General features: G+C 41.5%; 1 protein-coding gene across 5 annotated transcripts in view; it reads right to left on the reverse strand.

Moving 5' to 3' along the window:
• The window catches only part of CAMK4 (calcium/calmodulin dependent protein kinase IV), a 279256-nt gene that overhangs the window by 186779 nt on the left and 68087 nt on the right, over nucleotides 1-24390 (reverse strand). For 4 of the 5 annotated variants that reach the window (XR_005356514.1, XR_005356513.1, XM_038532150.1 and 1 more), the window contains exons 2-3: nucleotides 17281-17628; nucleotides 16289-16530 (exon numbers count right to left, since the gene is read on the reverse strand). Coding sequence is in view for 3 of the 5 variants with exons in the window: in XM_038532150.1 (XP_038388078.1) it covers nucleotides 16289-16449 (161 nt within the window). In the remaining 2 variants the exon portion in view is untranslated. Of the gene's footprint in view, nucleotides 1-4341; nucleotides 4414-16288; nucleotides 16531-17280; nucleotides 17629-24390 lie in introns of those variants that run through there. The other variant, XM_038532152.1, reaches the window with a different exon arrangement.

The raw sequence follows: 24390 nt of genomic DNA on the forward strand, positions 1-24390 counted from the left end.
GCTTCAATTTCTTCACCTGTACAAAGAAACACCAGACCGGTTGATTTCTAAGGTGGTATCCACTCTACATTCCTGCAAATCTAAGCCAAAACCTTATAAATGATGTAGATGTAGATCCAGGTAGATCCAGGCACAGGAAACAATCACAGGATCTTTGGTGTTTTCATAACTTAAGTGTTTGACATACTACGCCTATTTCTTTTTTTAAAGGCGAATTGCCATTTATTTTATTTTTTTAATTTTTATTTATTTATGATAGTCACACAGAGAGAGAGAGGCAGAGACACAGGCAGAGGGAGAGGGAGAAGCAGGCTCCATGCACCGGGAGCCCGACGCGGGACTCGATCCCGGGTCTCCAGGATCGCGCCCTGGGCCAAAGGCAGACGCCAAACCGCTGCGCCACCCAGGGATCCCCACTACGCCTATTTTTGAGCACAGGAGAGAACCATAACCTTTGCATCTCTCCTGTCCTCATTTCCAATATGCTTCACTGTCTAAGCACAAAATTCCAGGGACAGCTTCTTTTATCAGATCCAAAGTTTCTCACTGTCTTGCAAGATCTATAGTGGCAGTATATTGTTACAAGAATTTTGGAAAATTATTTGAGATGCTTTATTATTTTATGTATTAAGGATTTATTAAGTGATAAAATAATAGCTTACAAGTCTTCGTTACAGAACTATAAATAATTTATGCAGACGCTATTCCCACCAGGAGATGGGGCTTAATCACACTCCTTCCCAAGAGTCCATTAGACTTAGTGACCTAGTTCCAAAGACTAGATAGAAAGGGAAAGGGATAAACAGTACCTGTAGAGTGGAGAAATCTGACAAACACCAGTAGTGAAAGTACTATCACCAGTGACATCATGCACCCCTTATACAATGGGACAAGGAAGCCACTTCACCTCTATGGTATTCTTTCCAAAAATGTATAATCACAGTTAATCATGTGGTAAAAAGACAGACAAATCCAGATTGAGGGGGGCATTCTACAGGATACCTGTCAACACTCCCCAGGATTGTCACGGTCATGAAAAGTAAGGAAAGACTGAGAAGCGGTGACTTATCAGAGAAGGCAGGAAAAACATAACAACTAAATCCAGTGTGGCTGTCTGGACTAGATCCTGGAAGAGAAAGAGGACATTAATGGAAAAAGCTGGTGAAATCTAAATAAAGTCTGGAGTTAAGAGGTTAAAAAAATTTATTATTCAAATAATAAAATGTATCATTGCACTATGTACACAGCTTTCTGTGTTTAATATAGCCATATAATTTACCTTTTAAAATTCCTTATAATAATCCTGTAAGAAAGGCACTACTATTTCATTCTACAGATGAAGGAAGCGAAGTTCATTACAATTTAAAACCTTCATTAACAATAGACATCTCATAGATACCAGACAATTCATACCAGCTACTAAAGAAATACATGATGAAACCAGAAGACAATCTTTACTTTACCATCTAGGTACCACATTAGAGAAATACATTTTTTTGGTATGACTAACAGTGACATCATTTAAATATAAGAAGTCTCTTCAATGTGCTGTTTTTCTTTATCAGTATACACACAGTACAGACTGCTTTAAAATCCTCCTTACTGTATACATTTTTTAATACCAGTAAGTGATTTCCAGGACTCTTTATTTCTGAATCACAGTTAAGCTGCAGTAATCCCAGGCCTGCTTATTTAACTTTCCAGGGAAGAATACATTATTCCGAATAAAAAATTAATGAATTCATGACAAAGAGTTGAAGTTAGTGCAAATAAGATCTCAAAGCTACAAAATGATTAATATTTTCTAATTTTAATGTCCTTCTTATAAGCAAAGCAGTGTAAGAATTATACAGAAAGACCCAGCTACAGTAACTATTTTAAATTACCCAATTATTCTTTTGTTTGCAGATATAAAAAACATTCTACCAAACGTTCTTTTCAGCATGTGAAATACCAAGGACACTCGTCAAGTATTTACTAAGATCTCTTGCTCTTGGATCTCCTCAGCTCACGTGAAGCTATGCAGTAAATGTCCACCATTTGAGGGTTGTGTGTTAGCTGCTCATTAACCTAAGAAACATGAACCTTATTCTGAGAATTTACAATTTACCATATGAAACTGACAGTAACTATCAGAGCAGGCAACCTAATGCTGAAGAAACACTGTAGAGGTTAATAAATTCAATATGACCACATGAAATGATGGTAAAGTGGCCCTCAATTAATCATAAGCATCACAGGTTTCTCAAGGAAATTGTATTTGGCGTAGCAGGTGAAAATGTGGTCCCAGACCTAGAAGAAGACCGGGTTCTCAGTCCTAGAGAGGTGTCCAAGTGGCTGTGCATTGTGCCAGGACGCTGATCCAAGTCCTGATGGAAACATATGATACTCAAGATGGGCCAAGTTTTATTTTTTAATAGCTGAGCTTCCAGCTGGCAACAAAAAAATCCTGTGCCAGCTGCTGAGGAAATAATGTGCTGGGAGCTGGCAGGCACTGGCCCCTGGAGAGCCAACAGGTATGGACACACAGGGGATGCCAAGGCGGAAGGGTCTAGATGGCAGAGGAAAGGAAGAGCATCACCACAGAACAAGTGTCCCAGCCCAAGGTCAGCAAGGCAGTGTGCTAGGAAGCCCTCTTGTATGTGTAAAAAGAGCAACTCCGAGTCCACTCCGCCATCCCAGATAAACCAAATGCAGGGGCTATAATCTCTGCAAAGTGAGTCTTTGGACTACATCTCCCGACACCTGGCAGAGAAACAACGGTGGGCCTTTGGGAAAGGAAAGGCACATCATTTTTCTCAAACCCTGTTTGCCATATTAGCATAGATTAACCTAGCTTAGTTTTTGAGCCGAGGAAGCAAACTCGGAGATTATGACCAGTCAGACAGACATCAAAGTGGGGAAGAAGGACAAAGGCTGTCTTAGCTTCGGCGGCCAGAACAAAATCTCATAAAGTGGGTGGCTTCAACAAGGGCAAAGTATTTCCTCACACTTCTGGACGCTAGCAGCTTAAGATCAGGGGCTAGCACGACTGGCTTCTGCTAAGAGCGCTCTTCTGGATTTCAGACATCTGCCTCCTGCTGAGTCCTCGCATGGCAGAGACAGTATGGGCACAGATCCCATCAGGAAGGCCCCAGCCTCGTGACCTTGTCTGACTTGAATTATCGCCAATACCATCATGTTGGGAGTTGGGGCCTGAACCTAGCAACTTGGGGTGGGGGGTGGGGAGGATAGATATTCAGTCCATAACAAGGGTGGGAAGGACCCTGGCTCTGGTGGCACAATGGGACATGGAGAAATCAGGCAAGGACAGAGAGGCACCTGTGGGTTGAGGGGTAAATGGGCCCTGAAAACAAGAAGTGGACCAGGGTGAAGGGTGGCCTGCCCTCTGCCCTTCAGCCCTGTCTCTGCCTCTCCCTCCTACACAGCTTTTCTTTCACCAGACTCCCTGGCCGCTCTGGTCAAAACAGGGATGGAGACATACAAATTTTCCAGGATAATTAATTCAACAGTGCAAACAAATCATGAACATAAAGTTAATGACCCTACCTGGAAGTTATGTCCAGGAATTATTTTTATTTCTGATTAAAGCATGAGACACTTCAATAGATCATTTTAAAATAACAATCCCAAATAAAGAGAAACACAGGGAAGACTACATTCTTATCTCCTTCACAATTATCTCCTTAGCTCTTCCTTCACCAGATGCATGTTACAGGACTGTGTTACAGGACATTGCTAATCGATTACACAGCCACAAACAAATCACAAGTCAAGCTTTTTTAAAAGGATGGTTCCTTTCAAAAACAAAACTGGAGGAGTGGGGAAAAGCCAGGAAGCATCCTTCCTGCGAAAAACCTTGTCCTAGATACCACAATCGTCGTCAGCATCTGTACAGTTCACTAATGGAAGCAAAAATGAGCAAATATAATACTAAATACATGACTCTAACAAGAGATGAGGCATTTAAAAAGCACAGAAGGAGGATAGAAATTATCCAAGGATCTTCTGACACATTTACAAAGGCTTTGAAGCTTAGAGCCCTACTTTACTCCAAAACCTGCCCTGTCTCCTGAACACACAGTAAAGATCTCAGATAATCATTCAGAGAATTCAACTGGAAGACAACACAGATGCTCAGATGCCTGTGGCTGTCAGGGACCTTAGAGGTAAATGACCGAATCAGAAAGTCACACTATTCCATCACTCAGAGATGGGGCCCTTCAAGACAGTAGACTGACAAAAGACCAGAGCCCCTGAGTTTCAAGAGGACTTTCAACTACAGAAGCCCCTCTGGCACAACTCACTCACTCACCCAACAAATGTTTACTAAGTACTTACCATGTGCCAAGCATCGCACTAAGCGCTTAGGACACAGCAGTGAACAAGGGGTCAGAGGCCCAGCCCACAACAGTTCACACTGAAAAAGATATGGACGTAGTCATTGCATAAGTAACTTCCTTAACTTCCTGCTGGTTTAGCAGAGTTACAAAGGAAAAACATCTTGAAGAAAGGGAGAGATTTAAATCCTGTTTTTCTGCTGCTGTTCACCTAACTCTTTCAATATTTATGCATTCCTGTATTTATGTGCTCACTATTCCACAAACACTTATGAAGCACTCACAGGGGCAGGTAACAGTGGGGGAGAGCTGATGAAGAACTGGCTTAGTAATGGGAATAAAAGATGGATGAGATACAGGGTAAAGACCACAAAGCATTTACCTGTAAGACAATAAGCATATGAAGTGATAGGAGGGCAGGGAGGCAGCAAGCACCCCCTGCCTTGGGGGGAGGTCCTGTCCTGCAGGGAGCAGGAGGACAAGAGCATTTCAGGCCGAGAGAGTTTCATGGACAACACCACAGAGATACGAAGATCTCGGAGAGGTCCCTGAGGCTGCAGGAGCTTGAACAAGCCGCTTGAACACTCTGAACCTCTGAACCTCTGAACCTCAGGGTCCTGCTGGTGTGATCATCTCGTACTACCGAGATAACTGGCAAGGTACAGAAGCTGTACCACAAGCTCCAAACTGGTAATTAGGAAGAGAAGTGGTGGGGAGTGACCCCGGCAGGCAGGCTGGGGTCAGACTAACAAGGGCCCAGAAGCTAGCCTAAGGTTTTCCCCATATACAGATGCCTGTAGGAATCATTACCCCCTAAACTGTCACCTCACGTCCCTTCTGGTGAATGGCAGTAAGCTTTGTGCCAGCACCAGAGCTCAGGTGTGACATACGTGGTCTCACTTCACCGTCACAGCAACCTTGGGAGGATGTACTTCATTTCTTAAACAAGGCTAAGTGAAGCTCACTCAGTGTCACGCCTAAAGGGACAGGGCCACCAAGTAGCCATCTGCCCCTGCCTATTCCCTGCCCCAAGCACCCAGTTCACCTCTTGCCTTAGTCGGCAGTCCTCTTCACTCTCTCCACCGCTGTTCACAACAGCCTGCAGCCCCTGCCCCCGGAAGCAGCCGCCTTGGGCTGTGGCTCCCTGAGGACCCTGGGCTGCCACTCTGCTGCCCGCTCCTGGCTTGGGTCCCACCCCCGACTGCCCCCCCGGGGGGTCTGCTCAGTCCTGATGGTTCATTTCCTCAGTATTTCCAGATCTGAAAGAACTGTGCTGGTTTGCCATAGATGATCCTGATACTTTCCTCAGCTTTCTATCTCACTGCCGCGTCATATGTCATACGTATACAGGAAAAGCTTTGTTTATTATGGTGTTAGTTTGTTTCTAGTTACAGGTGACACTCAGGAGAGCCTCTCTCACTGATTATTAGCTTCATGTTCTCATTGAGGGAAAAAGGAAAGGAAGGACCCAGAGTCCCATAGGAGCCACTAGAAATGTTTCCACTCACACAAGAAACCTTTAGAGGCCTATTATGATTGAGAACACTTTAGGCCAGGCTGTTTTATTGAATTACATATTGTGAATTTGGTCACATTTAATAATATAGACTCATTTTCTCAGCGGTTATCCTAACAGAGAGCTTTGAAAAAAAATATAAGATTCACTTGCATGAATAGGTAATAGGAAACTTACACCCTACCAAAGACCAAACTTACACGGACTAATCATCACACCTAAACAGCAACTCTATACGGCTGTCAGAGCACCAAATGAAAGGTTGTCACCTACTAACTTAAAAGAGTCACTAAGTAGCCCCCAGTACACGTGAGGCACACCGAGTAAAAAGTGCAATGATGGCTAAAATGCAAGCAAAGGACTATTAAACAGTCCATAAGGACTCGAAGTAAAGAGAAGTTGTTGAAATACTGCACTGTAGGTAGCAATAAATGTGATCACAATGAACAGATTTGTGATTGCCTAGTCTTCTTTGTTCTGGTTTGTAATATTAGTCAGATTCTGTCTATAATCATGACATACATCAAAGAAAGTGCACTTTTAACAAAGAAGGCTACTACAAACCAGTAGAGAAAACAGCTAAGACTCTATGTCATATCCATTACCTTCCTAGAAGATCATTCCGGTCAGAGGGTTGTTAAAGTCTAGCCTTTTTTATCTTTTAAGAACTATTTTGCATTTTTGCACTTGGTGAATTTTTCGACCGTATGACCCTGAAGCATGACTTACGAAGTGATGAAGCAATGACAACGCATTTGTTGACAGGGGTAAGCCCGGCATCCCGGCACTAAGGATCTCAACTCTGCAAGCACTGCCCACCAAACACTTCAGCTGCATAAAGGAGCAGTTGGCAAAATTCACCACAAAGCAGGTAGGTTGAAATTGAGATTCTTGCAAATGATATGAATTTGGGGTTCAACAATAAAGAAAAACAAAATTCATTCAGCCTTCTGCTTGACAGGCAGGCTGGATTTTTTTTCTCTTTTTTCTGTTTTCTGCTTTGTGACTTCTTTGGTTACAACTGCAGTAAGCTCTTATCAAACCCTTTTATCAGTCTTAAGAGCATAACAAGTGCATATATGTACCCACTTCCTCTGTCTGCACAAAGACACACCTTGCCACATGATTTTTTTGTGTGTCAGTTTTTATCTATGTATCTGCTTTAAAATCATTTTCAAAAAATAGAATGTGTTTTAAATATAGTAAAGAAACTTAGTTTCCACTTGTAACTACCATTCTTTGATCCAATAATCATCCAACTGAAACGTTTTTAAGAACATGCTCCAAAGTTATGCATATTCATGCACCTGCAGATGCAATACATGTGCTACTGAACCAATCTGTAATGTGTTTTTTAAAACATCCAAAAACAAAATTGAAAGCAAAAATTAGAAATATTTTTAAAAATAAATTCTCTAATACTCTCTTCAAGCATACCCTAGATATGGACATCCTACTTTAGTCAAAATGTCAGTAAATGCTTCAATTTAGCACTTAAGTGTATTCAATATAAACAAGAACAATTCTACTTTTTCAAAAGATTATCTAAACAGAGTCCCAATTTAAATTAGTCCATCTGAGCTATATGCATGGCATATAGAAGGATTATTCAACATGTGGCTAATATATCAGCCAACAGAAAAAATTAATTAAACTTTACTAGTTAGAGGTGAATCTCTTATCACTAGATTATTTAGCATATTATTTTTAAACTGTCACTTCAAATACAATAGAATGATCTGAAACCTATTTCATTATTAAATAAAAAATAAATTAACCTCCAAGAAATAATCTCTCAATATAAACACTGATTTTCAAAAACATAAATGATGAACAGAGCTAGCCAACTTGCTACACAGGTAAAAACCGTAACTGTTTCAGTTTCAACAGATGTAGAAAAAGGATGAGTATGCTTTAAAGCTTATGTCCACCTGAAAAACTGGTATCAGGTTAACATTTTCAAAATGAAAGGGAAATTCAAGGTGGTTTCTTGAATAAATGAAGTCTTGATATCATTTTAACCTGAAGTTCTCATGTAACTGAAGAGGGGTAGAATTTGAACTGACATTCTAGGCCAGAGTTTGGCAAACCACAGGCCAAGAGCCTAATTCGGCAGTCACTGGTTTTTTTATAGTCTGCAATCTAAAAATACTTTTTACAGTTTTTTAAAAATCAGATGAAGAATAATGTTTTGTGATGTGAAAATTATTATATTCAAATTTCATGATCATAAATAAAATTTTATTGGAACACAGTCACGTGGACTTGTTTCTGTGTTGTCTATGGCTGTTTTCACTCAGCCATCACAGACCCGAATAGCCGCAGAGACCACAGGGCTCACGAAGCCTAAAATATTAAGTGTCTATTCCTTTACGGGCTCTTTACCAGGTCTAGGTAACTGATCTCAATTGCTTAAATTCCACTTCCCCTTTCTTATCTCATCATAGGCTGTGGGAGGTGTTTTTCTTCCTTTCCTTTCTTTCAATCCTTCTTTTCCCTTCTGCCCTCCTTCTCTTCCTTCCTTTTTAAAAAACAGGGTAAGTTCTCTCTTACTCACGCCCTGGTTTATGGGTTAATGGCAAATTCTGAGTCCCACAACATCAACCCAAGATGCAGCTGCTTCTACAGCCACTCTTTGCTCTCATAATGGTTACTTTACCTAGTTTTGGTTTTTAACTGGTAGAGACACAGTCTTTTTTTCTTTTTTTTTTTTTTTTTTACAGGCTCTCTTTGGCCTGACATCAACTCACCCTCCCAACCTTAAATGCCATGACAATGTTCATGTTTTATAAAGTTTGCAAAATAAAATGTGTATCCTCCATGTTTTTGCCTTTTCTTAGAATGTACTTTCTGCCAGTTTTTGCCTTTTCTTAAAATGTACTTTTTTTTTTTTAGATTTATTTATTCATGAGAGACACACAGAGAGTGGCAGAGACACAGGCAGAGGGAGAAGCAGGCTCCCCCTAGGGAGCCCAATGTGGGACTCCATCCTGGACCCCAGGGGCACACCCAGGGCCAACGGCAGACATTCAACCAGTGAGCCACCCAGGCATCCCTAGAATGTACTTTCCACCTGCTATGTCCTTCAATAAAGCTCTACCTGTTAAAATTCTGCTGAATTTCAAGGTCCACCCCTCCCACAAAGACACCTCAATCCTGCCAATCAGAATTATCCATATTTAGATTGTGGTGACTGTCTGAGCTCTATATCATATTAGTTTTATGTATTATTTATCTCATATTAAATTTATTGTTGTAAAGTATACAGTGAACTACACAACTGGAAGTCAGTATACAGTGTTCTATCCATCATATTCCAGCTTCCTTGCCTGGTCACACAAGCTACCAACATACATCACCTAGTTCATAGGTACACAAAGGGTCAGACCCATAACAGAACTAAGGTGGCACAAAGACATTGAATTAAATAACAAAGAATCAAGAAATGAGACCATTATTCTCTTTTCAATTATTTTTCAGTTTTTCTGATTACATCACAAAAGAGATCCTCAATTTATGCTACTATGATTTTAACCCTGCTAATCTTTGATAATCTCCCTTTTTAAAAAAGAAGAGAACAATCCTCAGGCTTGGAGCCTTCTGCAAGAAAACATTCACAGCCCCCGTTTAACAAAAATGCTTTGTTTTTGCTGCAATTTATTTTTATAATTTCCTTCTGTTTCTGGCATAAATACAAAATAATGAAATTTAATTTCAAGGTAATGAAAATAAGTATTTTCAATAAATAACTTTAGGTTAACAAATGGAATACTTTAAACAAAAAAATATTAAGCAAATTATAGCACAGGTGGTATGCACATACGACAGAAATCTTAATGGCATTAACCTAGAAATGGAAGAAACATTTGGTTATAGCAGATACTCAACAAAGTTAAATGATTTCAATCCATCAACCTCCTTCTTGTTAACCTTCTACAAAACTAAAAGAAAATCATGTAAAAGACTAGCTTCAAGCTTCTGAAACAGTGGTTCTTAACAGGAAGGGGGAGGGAGTAACACACAACAATGTCTAGAGACATTTTAGGTTGTCACAACCTGGGGGTTTGGGGGAGCTGCTTCTGTCATCTAGTGGGTAGAGGCTAGGGATACTATTAGACACCCTACAGTGCCAGGAGAGCCCCTACAGAAAGAATTATCTGGCCCCCAAAGTCTGTGGTGCCACGATTAAGAAATCTTGCTCTAAAGGAAAAGAGAAAGCTCCACATGTAAGAGCTTTGCCCACTGTTAATAAATCACCCTCTGTCCAGAACTTCTTTCCCTATTTGCTCTTCACCATTGATATGATTACTGAGGACAATCTTCCACCCAAATCTTTCACTATTTTATACCATCCAGATACCCACTGCCCCCAGTTAGCAGTAAGAATTTTAAAATGGACTGTATTGAGGAGTCCATAATCTTTATGTGCTCACAGTATACTATCAATATTTAGATACAGCTTCCTAATTAAGCCATGGGAATTAAGAGATTTTCAGATGACCCATTATTAAAGAGGCGGAAAAAAAAGACTAATGTAGTTTGAGTAAAACCTCATTCTAGCTGCTATTGATTTCATGATTACACATAAAGTTACTCTTTCGCCTGATTTATATGATTTATTAACTCAAATATATTTTGCAGAATAAACCTTACCTTGAAATTTTAAAAATACAGTTTTTACTAAATATATTAGCTATGTTAGCTGTCCCAAAAGGGAGTCTAAGGAGAACTACTTATAAAGCTAGGCAAAACAAACAAACAAGAAACATTAACATAAAAAAATAACAACCAGTAGTTGAAAAGGCTACACTTGGCACTATAGTCTCAAATGCATTACTACAAATACAAATACATACATATATTCTGAGGGTAAAGTGTTTACAAGAATTCTTTGAAGCTATTTTGTGGTTAGTGTTTTGTTTCTCTTTCTTTCTTTTTTTTTTTTTTTTGGTTGAGTAATGTTCTCTAGAACAATTTAGAAGCAAATTGCACCTGTGTCTTTTTTTTTTTTTTTTTCAAATTTGGAGTAATTTTTACCCTTGTAACAGTATTCAAACATAAAAAATAGTGTGTTCTTAAACTAGTGATCCTATCATAGTCATCACTTAATTTTAAGGTTCTTTACAATGAGTAGATTCCCTAACTTAACATTTACTATGTATTAGTATTAGTGGTTGGTATAGCTTGGAGGCATTTCATGCCTTTATGTTCAAGTTGATTTAATTCCTAATTCTGAGATGCCTGTGGCAAAATGATAGTGAAGGTGAAACTGAATCCTTTTCATTTCAGAGCCACAAAGCTCTCTGCCAACAGAAAAGCAGCATTATTTTCAACACCTAAAAGAGGTGACAGTTATCAGGACTCCCACTGTGAAGAAAGAAAACCAGCACAAACGAGATTATGGTCGCACAAATTTAAGGGAGAAGATAAACAAGTCACCAGATTTCCCTTTCCCTGGGGTCATGCCCACTATGTCTGGCCCATTTCATTATCATTCACTCACTCTCCTTAAAATCATTTGATGAACACCTGCCCGGTACAGAGCACTGGGTGAGGCACTGAGCACATGACAGTGAACCAGCCACATCCACAGATTGCCTTCTGGGCGCTTACAGTCAGTGTTGAAGTATGTGGACCCGGGTGTCTACTCTCCCGCCTCCAATCCCACCATGCTCCTGAGCCAACTGCCTGAGAAAAGAACTGGAGGCCCAGAGAACAACAGAGGGACCAAACAGTTCCATTTTTAAGTCCCAGTCAGATCCCCAAATGAGCTTAAGATATTAAGTGCATATTAAGTGATACTAAGTGTGGGTGGCAGGAGATCCATAACCAGTAGTATATTCTGGATAAGCTGGGGGGTCCTAAAGGACAGTGTGGGGGAAAACCAAGGGTCTGAGAAGTACTGGCTGAAAATGGCTCAGGAAGGGGCTCGAACAAAGAGAGGGATGGGGAAGGAAGGATCTGGTTCCTCACCAGCCAAGGGCACTGGTTGGAGCCCTGCTGTTAGAAAATGCTGATTTTCAGGTTTCCTTACAGGAAGTACCTGCCGCCCATTACCCAGAGCCAGAGTGAAGTGTTACCAAGTGGAATGCACAAGTGTTCAGTCCTCTGAATTCGTCGCCTATACAGGGGAGGCGCTCCTGGCCGGGCCTCCTGTCCCTGTCAGCCATTTCAGAGTAGACTGCACCCAGCAGATCACGGGGAGACAGTAGTTTTTCCAAAATGTTTGGAAGGGAAACCCAGGGAGAACTCAGAGACAAAGACAGGAGAACTTTTCTCTACAGAGCTGTGCAAATGGAGACCACTCAGCATTACCAGTTGGTCTGCAAGGCATTTTTCAAAAGGGGTCTGCCTAATATTTTAATCTGGCCAAAATATAGGTTTGTGGCCTAAAACAGCATTTTCATACTGAGTCACAATCCATTAGTGAGATCACGTGGATTCAGCAAATATTATAAATGAAGTAGAATAAAATCAAATGGCATTGAATAGGAAATATTAGAGTATATTGTTGGTAGTAAAAATAAACATTGTTTTATGAAACTTGTTTCCAATCTATACACCATAATTTCATGTTTCTATTTTATACACACCTAAGTCTCACTATCTAAATCTATTTGGTTCCTAAGCATTAATACATATAGCAAGGGATCCTATAAAACTTTGCTTTAATTCCACTGCCATATAAATGTACTCTTTTAAATTATGGATCAGGTTGGGGAGGGGGAGGTGGTGACTGCATTTCACTGGCCTAAAGAAACTATAGTAAGTAGAATGCAAATTAATAAGGAATTTGTACTAATTATCTTTCATTTGGTTTCCCTTAACTTTTGTGTATGGGAACACATCTAATTTTGCATACATTCTTTCAGTCTCATACTGCAGAGAGAAACAAAAGCTGGGAAATAACTGAAAACAGGACGTGGGTTTGGATACACAAGGCCAAATCCCCACCACAGGACAGCCCAGGCCAAATTCTGTTCTCCTTGTGCCAAACCACTGGACAGAATCTGGATCAGAGGTAGGCTCTTTTCTCCCTTAGAAAAGCCTTTAAAATGCCAATTTCTCAAATTACTGGGCAAAGGACCAACTGCTCTCTAGGATAGGGAGCCCTGAATAGGATCACAGCCAATTCATATTCATAAGCGGAACTGAATTTGTTGGGGCATCACAGTTTTTGTAAACTTTTTGACGAACTCTATAAACAAAGCAGTATTTTCAAATGTGATTTTAGAAATATTAAATTAGGGGTAGCCCGTGTGGCTCAGCGGTTTAGCACCGCCTTCAGCCCAGGGCGTGATCCTGGAGACCCGGGATTGAGTCCCATGTTGGGCTCCCTTCATGGAGCCTGCTTCTCCCTCTGCCTAGGTCTCTGCCTCTCTCTCTCTCTCTCTCTCTCTCTCTCTCTGTGTCTCTCATGAATAAATAAATAAAATCTTTAAAAAAAAAGAAAAAGAAAAATTAGTTTGTCTGATACCCTTTAAATAATCTTCCTCACCCCACTCCCACCCCTCAACCTCTCTATCCTTTATATATATATTTATAATATATCCTTATATATATATGTAAAATAGAATAAAATAAAATAGGAGCTATCACATGGCCTTGGGCTACCTGTAAAACAGTGCTGCCAGCATCTGGCTTTCACTGAGCTCCCTAAAATTCCCAGACATACCCTCAGAGGTATTGCCCTAATAGTCACATGTCCAATCTTCTTTAATTCAGGAGTCACTAGCTTACAGGAGATAATTTTAACAGAGGAATTAACTCTCAAATTAACCTAATCTAGTGGGGATTGTCTCTACCCTGACACTGACCACAGGGGCACTCCACAACACCAAGGTCATCATTCCTTTAGCATCTTAATGACAACTGTGTTACTAGTAAATTAAATGTTTTGGCCTTAGAGTTACCAAGGCAGATTTGGCCCAAGGCTGAGAGCTAAGAGAGTAAAGACTTGAAACCCACTGACTGAGTCTCAACTTTATTCCTAGTGGAGGAGGAAAAGAGGACTTTTGTCAGTCAATACCTAAAATTATAATTCTGCATTCTCTGGTTATATAGATTCTTAGTAATTATATCTGTAATATTAGTTGCTTTATGTTTTAGGTTTATTTTGTTGAAAAAAAAATGATCATAAAGGGACATTTCTCAGTCTCAGCCAAAAGAAGTAAGCATGCACCTCACCGATACTGCCATCTACAGAGAACTTACCTAATACAATCACTACTGAAAGCAGCAAAAGAATTTTTGGTTTTCTCAAAATATTTTAACTCTGTGATCTGCAAGGTAATGAAACAGCTAGATAGCAGAGTGAGAATCTTAGCCAATATATAACTGATGTATATTTGTCTTCCAAAAGGTATTGCAAAATATACCACAAATCTTTTTAAAAAAATAAACTTCAAATTCCTTAGGTTTTCCCTTCAAAGTCTACCATCCCACAGTTGTGTACAATTGGCAGTTTATTTTTTTCTAACCATTTTTCCATTGCTCAAATTAAAGAAATGTCTTCAGTTTCCTGCTGGCAAAGCTTATTCATAAAGTTAACATGTGCTAATGAGAAGTCCGAGTCAATTAGGCTTGTGGGGTAAATGTTACTCAGAAAGCAGTTAGATCTGGTGGTGGGACAGTCCCTTTAGCACCAGCAGGCACCTCCTCTACTAGGTGGCAGTTTCTAAAACACCAAGTAAACAATTGTAAGTAGATTATCTCTTTGATCAGAAATTTATACTGCTCCACTGAAGCTTACCATACAATTATAGTAAAGTTCCAACCTGAAAAGAGGAAGCACTTCATTTATTGCCAACCTACTAGCAAATGCAGACAATGGCACATCTTCAGATGAGCACTGAAAATTCTGATCAAAGCAGTAGATTAATGTATACGCTATTCAATGCCCAAGTATTTTGGAACATTTTTTTTAAAGATTTATTTTTAAATAAAGAGGGAGAGGGAGAATCTCCAGCACATTCCCCACGGAGTGTGGAGCCCTTTGCTGAACTGGATCCCAGGATCTTAAGATCATAACCTCAGGAGAAATCAAGAGTTGAATGTTTAACCAACAAGGCCTTCAAGCACCCTGAAGTTTTACCTTTCTTACACACCTTCTATATCCATGAGTCACTAACAGCAGTGGCAAACTGGGGTAAATGGGGGTGGGGGGACACAGAACGTGAAGTGACCCTTACCCCTTCCCACCAAGTACCAACACCCATAATCCCGCACTGTGGTCTCCAGGGGCAATTTTTTTTTTTAATTGGCTCTTAGCTAAACTCTTTCCAACGAAAAGAACAGAAAATGAAATTACAAAGTATTAAGTACAGATGCTTCAGCTTGTCAACACTTGAAATTACATTTTCAGATTCCCTCCCATAAAGGGCCTGGATCTAAAACAAGTGTTGAACAGAATTCTCCTTACCTGCCAATAACAGAAAGGAAAGAAGGAAAAAGGAAAAAGGGAAAGAAAAAATATTATTTTCTATGGATAAAAACATGAGGACGTATGGCACCATCCACATGGAAAGTGTTCTCTACCTGTTTGGATCCTTAGAGGACAGGTGAGGGACATTTCTGCAACCCCAGAGAGACAGCTTTTTGCATACATAATTTAAACACATCACTCCAGCATGAAAGAAGAGCAGAACTCTGCTAATTACCACTGCCTAGACCCCATGTGCGGCTTTTTCTTTAAAGCCACACTAGTTCATTATTCTGCCTTCAGCTCCCTTAAAATGATTCATTCCCCCCCCCTTCACTCCTGAGCAGACTCTGCAGGGAAGCTAGTATTTAAGTTTAATTTCTAGTGCCACTTGCTTTGGAGAGTTTGATGAGAGGAAGTTGGAAGAACCTAATTTAATAATTCTGTCACGGTTTGGAGGGACACCCTCCGCCTGGACCCCAAAAAATCACTAGACAAACAAGACGTCTGGCGAGCTATAATGGTGAGCAAGGCCGGCAACCAGGAGAGCAGGGCCCACGTGCAGTGGGAGCTGTCACCCAGGGGAAGCGGCGGCCTCGAGGAGCAGAGCCGCCGGGGCGCTCGCAGTGGCACCGGCCTGGGCGCCCAGACTTGCCTCCCAACTGGAGCTGCACAGCTCGGTGCTGGACCCCGGCTGCGGGAGAGGACAGGCAGGAAGGCTGGCGCCCGCATCCCCAGGGCTGTCCCCACATCCCCAGGGCTGAGCCTGCATCCCTGGGAGCTGTCCCCACATCCCCGGAGCTGTCCCCGCACCCCCGGGAGCTGTCCCCGCATCCCCGAGCTGTCCCTGCATCCCCGGGGCTGGCACCTGCGTCTCCGCATCCCAGGAGCTGTCTCCGCTCCCGGGAGCTGTCCCCGCACCCCAGAGCTGTCCCCGCATCCCCGAGCTGTCCCCGCCGAGGGCTCCCGCCCCACCCCGCCCCACCCCGCCCGGGGCGCCCCCCGCCTTACCGTCCCAGCTCCGACTCCACCTCGAAGAAATCGCTCAGGGCATCCCTGTTGGAACCTTCGATCCAGTAATCCGGGACGAGGCTCCCGGCCCCCGGGGCCACGCTGGCAGTGACCGAAGAGCAGGACGAGGCGGAGCACGAGGGCACCGTGACTTTGAGCATCTTGGCGGCGGGACTCCGGAAGCCGCCACCGCCGTCGCCGCCGCCGCCGCTGCCGGAGCGAGAAGCCCCGCCGCCCGCCGCCTGCGAACGCAGGAGCCAGAGGTGGCGTCCTTGCCGCGCACGCCCACCGCCGCCGCCGCCGCCCGGGCCCTCCCGCACGCGCCGCCGGGGCCCGGGGAGGGGGAGGGGGAGGGGGAGGGGGAGGGGGAGGGGCCCGGGGAGGGGGCGCGGGGCGGGGGTGCAGGGACGCCCAGGCGCCGCAGCCCGAGCAGCCAGGCGGAGGACCGCGAGGCGCAGGCACCGTGCAGGAGAGGCGTCGCCCCCCTCGCCCCCTGCCCCTCCCCCTCCCCCACCCGGGCGGGGGCCGCGGCGGCTGGGGCCGGGGAAGCCCGGGAGCCGGAGCCGGAGCCGGGGCGGGAGCCGGAGCCGGGGCGGGAGCCGGAGCCCGGGCGGGAGCGGGAGCGGGAGCCGGAGCCGGGAGGTGCCGGGAGCCGGGGGGCCGGGCTGCGGGAGCGGCGGGCGCCGAGCGCGCGGGGAGCCCCGGGTCGCGACCACCCGGCCGGGGGCGGGGGCGGGGGCGGGGGCGGGGGCCGACGGAGGCACCTGGCGGGCGCTGGCGCTCATGGTCCCCGGAGCCCGGAGCTCGAGGCGGCGAGCCCCTCCCACCTGGCGCCAGCGAGGCAGCCGCCCCCGTCCGCCCCCCGGTCCCAGCGCGCCCCCGCAGCCGCAGCCGGGGAGGGAGCCCTGCGTGGCCGGCTCCCCCAGCGCCCTGCCGCCGGGGCCGGGGGGCCGGGGGGCCGGGGGCCGGGGGTCCTCGCTGCCCCGGCTCACCTCTGAGTGAGGTCTGCAGTTGCAGGGGCTGCTGCTGCGCGGCCGCTGGCACGGCCTCCCTTGGCGGGGGGAGCCCCGGGAGGGCCGGGGTTTGCTGCGTCTGGCTCGCGCTCAGCCTCTGAAGGCTACAACACACAGACCCAGGAATCACAGGTCCGGGAGGGCCCTGTAGAAGCCTGGAGGCAGGACCTGTCACCGTTCACGACACAGCGGACTGCTACAAAGCTCTTTCCTCTTCCAAGGAGATGCGTCCCATCACAAGCACTCCAGTGTCTGTCAACCTTCAGGCTACTCTTCGGAGTACTGCTTCATGCGTTCGTTTGTACTGCCACCCTTGTACTCTCTTCCCTGTGGATTTCAGCAAAGACAAGCAACAGTCAGTCATATTCTGTAATAAATACATATAAAAATACTTATAACATCACAACCTTATCTCTGGGTAAATGACTCTAGGCCCTTTCTTTAACCTTATCTCACAGGTGTTACTTTCAGTATTTTTTTTTACATTCCTCCAACATGCAATAAACTCTTCTCACATGTCCCTATTCCTGATGACACCAATAAACACAGTCCAATATGCTCCTCTAATTTATTGATTTATTTCTGACTTCTAAGAGCTTTCATGCTATATTGGTGAACTACCAAAAAAATAAAAATAAAAATAAAAAAAAAACCCAAAAGAACAAAAATTAACCAACCAGTGAAAGGAATAGGATCCTTGGTTGATTAGAAATGAAAAAAAATATATAAAAACTTCCTCACAGGTAATTTTATGAAGATGAGCATATGCTCAATTTACAAATGGCCTAAAACATAGCAAATATACATAGATTCATACAAATTCAGTGAAATACTGATTTGGTGAAAGACTGCAAATGCTCACACAACATTACTTTTCAGAGAATGGATTCATTAATCTTCATGTTAGAAAATCATACTCAACTCAAAGCAAGCTATTAAAGCTGTAAAGTAAATTCTAGTCCTCATGAAGTAAGTTTCCCTTGGCTTATAGTAACTGGTGGAGGAGGGGCATGGAGTAGTTGCTAGGCCATTTTTTATTCACAGGTTTTTGAGGCAAGTTCTGAAGTAGCACTGCATGTATACATTTGCCTGTTGTGAGCAATTCTTTTACAACATAAGTTCAAAGTAAGCATATTACATTGAAAGAGATAAGTCTTTCTACTCTTGCTATTTTAGGGAACAACAGCCAGAGAAATACTTCATTATTAGCTGATGTTTCAAAAGAGGGTATCTGGCTTAATAAATCAGTTTATGTTTAGTTAAAAATAGAAGATGAAAATAAATACTATCCTTAAAACAAGTAGAACAAGATTGAATCCATGTGATTTTTCTCTCCTTACAAAACATCATCTAAAATCATCAGAAGAGCAAAGGCATATATCAACAAAAAGAAAGGGAGAAATTAAAAAAAATAAAAAAAGAAAGGGAGAAATATTATCAACCAAACCCCAGAATCTAAGAGCAGACAGACAGATGGTAACTGATTTAGAAGACAAGGTATAACTGAAACTCAGATTTATAATGGGAGAAGCCGATGAGAAAAAAATCTAATTTGTACCACAAAATTCGAGAAATGCTCAAAAATTGAATACCAGATCCTTCTAAAGTTGGAATAGAAAGTAAGACATTAGTTGAACACTTTTATAAGAAGTTCTTAGGCTTCTAGGTTTCTCTTTCACCATTCACACCAAAAACACACTTCCCAGACCCTTGGAAAAGAGAGGAGATTTATTTAATCTTTGAAAATCTTAAACAGAAAATGAAATCTGTCTTACATCACAAGATATGGATCAGACCATATTGAAAACAGGGATTCATGAAACTCTACATAACAAAATATGAGATTTCCAGGTCCACTGGGCTCCTAGAATGCATATATCAATCATATCCCCAACCATACAGGAAATTAAAGGACTCCTCACTGAGAAAACTAAGTAATCCAAGAAGAGAGGGACCTATGGGTACTGACAATTAGGATGCTCCCCCCCCCCACCCCAACAAAATATCCTGATTTTCCTCAACACCTTACAGTGAAGCCTATCACTGAACAGGCTTGGGGATCCAAAGCTTCTAGTTGTCTATCATTTGTCTCACTCAAACATGCATGATGAATAAGGTTCCATTCTGGTTTGGCAGAGTAGCTGGTATGACTAAACCTGCCGCACATAACGATTATAATCTCTGGATTAAATATAAAAAGAATTATTTAAATGTGCTAGAGATCCACCAAAATCAGAAAACTGAAAATGATGTAACCTTCAAAAGAAAGGAATTTCTGAATTAGATGCACATTTATTTAGCTCTTCCTCTGAGGGCTCTGCAGGCAACACAACTCTTAGTAGCTTGAGGTGTCAGAAAACAGAATTCAGGGCTGGCAGGGAGGCTAGAAATTGAGGGGGAAATTCCAGAAAGGAGGGAGCACAGTGGAAGAATCCAAAAATCTACATATAAACTGTGTTCAAATACTAGGCCAATCTCTGAACTATGCATATGTGTGGGAAACTCCAAGGAACTCAGCAGAAAGCACAAAAAGCAGTAACTGGAAGGTTGAAAAGCTGAGAAAAAACTTTAGCTGTTCCTTATCATAGTAGAGACATGGTTTGGGGTATGAGTTTCACCAAGTTTAACTGTGTTACAAGAAATAAATTTTTAAAAACTCTCTTTAGGGAAAAGATAACAGAATCTAGAGTCTCTGCAAAGAATCACAGACAATCCAGTATACAATTAAAAAAAAAATACTAGATACGTGCAGTGGTAGAAAAAGTTGAACCACAGTCGAAAGAAATATCAATCAACAGAAACCAACTCTAGGATGATTTAGATAAGTTGGTATTCATAGACAAAGGATTTGAAATAGTTATTATAAATATGTTCAAATAATTTTTTAGAAAAATAATTACAGTATGTATACATGCATAATACTATTGTAGAAATGGAAACCATTCAAAAGAAAAATTGGAAATTTAAAAGCTGAATGGGCAAATTATCTGAAATTAGAAAATAAAATCAAAGAGCTTACAGAAGAGTGCAGATTACAGCAGAAATAGTGGGCAAACCCAAAGATAGACTATGATATCTAACCTCCAAGAGAGTCTCCACTAATCATCTCCTGATAATCATGACTTTCTGGGTTCACTGACCACATTGAATCAGAGTTGACCTATGTGACAAATAGAGCATGTAGAAGTAAAGTTCTGTGACTTCCACAGTCATAAAAGCATTACAGAATCTGCCTTGATCTCTTGAATTGCTTATTCCAAGGGAAGCCAACTTCTATGGGATTCCCAAACAGCTCCATGGAGATAGTAATGTGGAGAGGAATCAACTTACTAGCCATGTGAGTCAGTCATCATAAAAGTAAATTCTCCAACCCCAATCAAACCTTCAAATGACTGCAACCCCAGCCAACATCTGACTAAAACCTAAGAGACCTGAGCTGAACCACATAATTCAGAATTTCAGATAATTCAGGATTCTGAATACACAGAAACTGTGGGAGATAAATGATTATTGCTGTTATAAATCACTAAGTTTTGGAATAATTTGTTTTGCAGCAATAGAGAATTAATAATAGCACAACTATCGAAATTATCTAATCTAGAGAACAATAACAACAGCAAGTGAAAACAAAAAATTGCGAAAAAAGTGGGAAGGGAGGGTCGAGTCTCAGTGAATTATAGGACAGTGTCAAGATATCTTACATATCACCGGGGTCCCAGGAGATAGAAAAGAACTAGAGCAGAAACCTCTTTCAAAAAAATGGCTTAAATTTCCCCAAATTTAAGTAAACAACATCAACTTATAGATTCAAGAATTTCAGAAACCCAAATAGAAGTAGAAATAAAATCACAGGGATCCCTGGGTGGCGCAGCGGTTTGGTGCCTGCCTTTGGCCCAGGGCGCGATCCTGGAGACTCAGGATCGAATCCCACATCGGGCTCCCGGTGCATGGAGCCTGCTTCTCCCTCTGCCTGTGTCTCTGCCTCTCTCTCTCTCTCTCTCTCTCTCTGTGACTATCATAAATAATAATAATAAAATAAAAATAAAAAAAAGAAAAGAAATAAAATCACACCATAGGCCCATTTAAGTCAAATGCCTAAAAACAATAGATATAAAAAAAAAAAAAAAAACAGTTCGAAAGCATCCCCTGTTGAGGGTATGGGGGAGAAAGAGAAAGAGAGAAGGAAGTATATTATATATTATAGGAAAGTAATAATACAAATGACAGATGATTCCTCATCAAAAATAATGTAGGCCAAAAAATAATGGAATGGTATCTCTAAAGTTATTTAACTTTGAAGACATTTAACTACAACAAAAACAAAAACTAAAAATCCTTGTAGCTACAGAATTCCACTCTAAAGGGATTTTCTTGAGGGGGGCGAGGGAAAAGGAGAGAAAGAGCATCTTAAGCAGGCTCCATGTCCAGCACAGCGCCCAAAATGGGGCTCAATCTCACAACCCGGAGATCATGACCTGAGCCAAAATCAAGTTGGACACCCGACTGAGCCACCCAGGTGCCCCTAAAGGAATATTTTTAGCCTGAAAGGAAAAAAAAAAAAATGAAAACTCATATACACAGAAAGGAATGAAGATAGCAGAAATGGGAAATATGTGGGAATAGAAAAAGCTCTAGTTATTATTCTCCCTTTTACTTAAAAAACAACTCATGGTTTAAAGTAAAAACTACAATATGGAACTTTGTGGGTTATAATATATAGAAGTAAAATATGATACAAAATACTACATATAAATCCTTCTATATAATAATGAGGAAGAGGTAAAATTTAGTGACGAAATGCAGATTAATGGTTATCAGAGTCCAAGGCAGGGTAGACAATTGACTGAAAATAGGTTTGAGGGGATTTGGGAGGGATAGAAAATTTTATATCATGATTTTGATGGTGATTATATGATTTTATTATGTGATTTGTCAAAACTCCTTACTTATATTTTAAAAATTGATGTATTAGTTGCATGCAAACTGTATATAATATAGCCAATTAAAAATTATAGTAACCGTGTAGCCAATTCGTTAACTTAGCTAAAATCAAAAGTCTATAAATATTAAAAAGGAAGAAGTTAAACTGTCACCATTTATAGATGATTTGATTTTTCTACACAGAAAATCCTGGGATTTGACTTAGACTACTAAAATTATTAAGTAAATTTAAAAAGGTCACAGGGTGCAAGATAAAAATAAAACAATCAATTATATTTTGAAATACTAGCAAGAAATATTTGGAAAATGGAATAGAAATATTCCATTTACAACAGAAAAAGCATAAAAATTTAATCTTCTATACCATAACCTACCAAATATTGCTAAGTGAAATGAAATAAAATCCATATAAATGTAAAGATATACTATGTTCATTGATTAAAAGACTCAATATTGTAAACATGTCAATTATCCCCTAAATTATATAGGCCAATTTTAGTAGTCTTTGTGGAAACTAAAAAGTCTACTCTAAAATGTGCAAAATACCTGGAATACAAGAACTTTTTTTTTTTTAAGATTTTATTTATTTATTCATGACAGAGAGAGAGAGAAAGAGGCAGAGACACAGGCAGAGGGAGAAGCAGGCTCCATGTAGGGAGCCTGACGTGGGATTCGATCCCGGGTCTCCAGGATCACACCCCAGGCTGAAGGCGGCGCTAAACCGCTGGGCCACCAGGGCTGCCCCAAAAACAATTCTGAAAAAGAACAAAGTTGGAGGTTTCACTCTTTTGATTTCAACATTTACAATAAAGCTAAAGAAATGAAATCTGAATAGGGAGTTCACTATATACATGTGGTCAATTAATTTTCGTAAGCAGATTCAAACCAATTTAATGAGCAAAGGAAAGTCTTTTCAGTAAATGGTACTAGAACTGGATAAATATATGGGGAAAAACAAACCTCAATCTTTTCCTTGTACCACAAACAAAAATTAATTTAAGATGGATAAACCTATGCATATAAGCTAAAACTATGGCAGTACTTCTAAAAAGAAAAACTGAAGAATATCTTCAGGAATTTATAAGAGAAAAAATATCTTAGACAAGATACTGTGAGTTCTAAAGATAAAAGAAAAAAATTAAAAATTGGAATTTATTAAGTTTTAAACCTTCTACACACTGAGAGACAAAATTAAGAAAATACAAACACAAGTCACAAACTGGGAGTCAATATTCTTAATACAAATATCTGATAAAGAATTTGTCCCTGGAATACATAAAGACTTCTTAGAAATTGATACAAAGATTAAATAAAAACAATTAAAAGACTTCTGGTTTCTACTCAGGGATGTAGAGAGCTGCAAAGAGCACTGCTCCAATCTTTATAATACAACCAAAAGCCAGAACGCAAGGTCAAGATTTTCTTACCACTTCAGAGAACTGAGGTCACAGGACAACCAAGTAGTCTAAAATCTTAGGACAGAGCTTCCACAGGAAAGATGGCAGTTGCTTACCTGTGGCAAACGTAGCCACAAAATAGTAAAAATTATTTATGAAGAGTTAACAAATTGGGGGATGTTGAATGTGGGCTTAGAACAGAATGTGAACCCCCTGGGAGCAACATATGCAGGAAGAGCTCACACCTTGCAGACTTTTCCCCACAGACTCTACTGGGCACACAGAAAACTGGGTGAGAGTCCTGAAAAAGCATGCCTCATGGTGCAGATCTAGAAGAAGAGACAGCAGCTACTAGGAGGGGGTGGAAAACCAGCCATGACTGTCTCCCTTATCTCTACTATGTGAAAAAAAAAAAAAAAAGAAATTGCATTATTCTGCAGGAAGGGGGAGGCAACAAACATTGCCATCTCGAGGCAGAGGCACAAACCCACAAGGAAGGGATCAGAAAACTTGCTCTTCCCTGAAGGGAGAGGCAGGAATGTGTCCTAAACACGAAACTACAAATGGCGAAAAGGCTAGATTTCTTCTCAGAAAGTCACATCTCTAAAACACAGGACCTACCTAACACTAAAGTTTAATCAGAACAACAGAGACTGTCTCCTCTGCTCCCCACCACCAAGCTAACAAGCATCAAGTAACAAGTAACAGTAGAATATTTCAAGAGCACAGATACAGGCCTACTCTGTGGCTT

The sequence above is a fragment of the Canis lupus genome, chromosome 3, assembly GCF_011100685.1.
Source record: "Canis lupus familiaris isolate Mischka breed German Shepherd chromosome 3, alternate assembly UU_Cfam_GSD_1.0, whole genome shotgun sequence".
In the NCBI taxonomy this organism is placed as follows: Eukaryota; Metazoa; Chordata; class Mammalia; order Carnivora; family Canidae; genus Canis; species Canis lupus.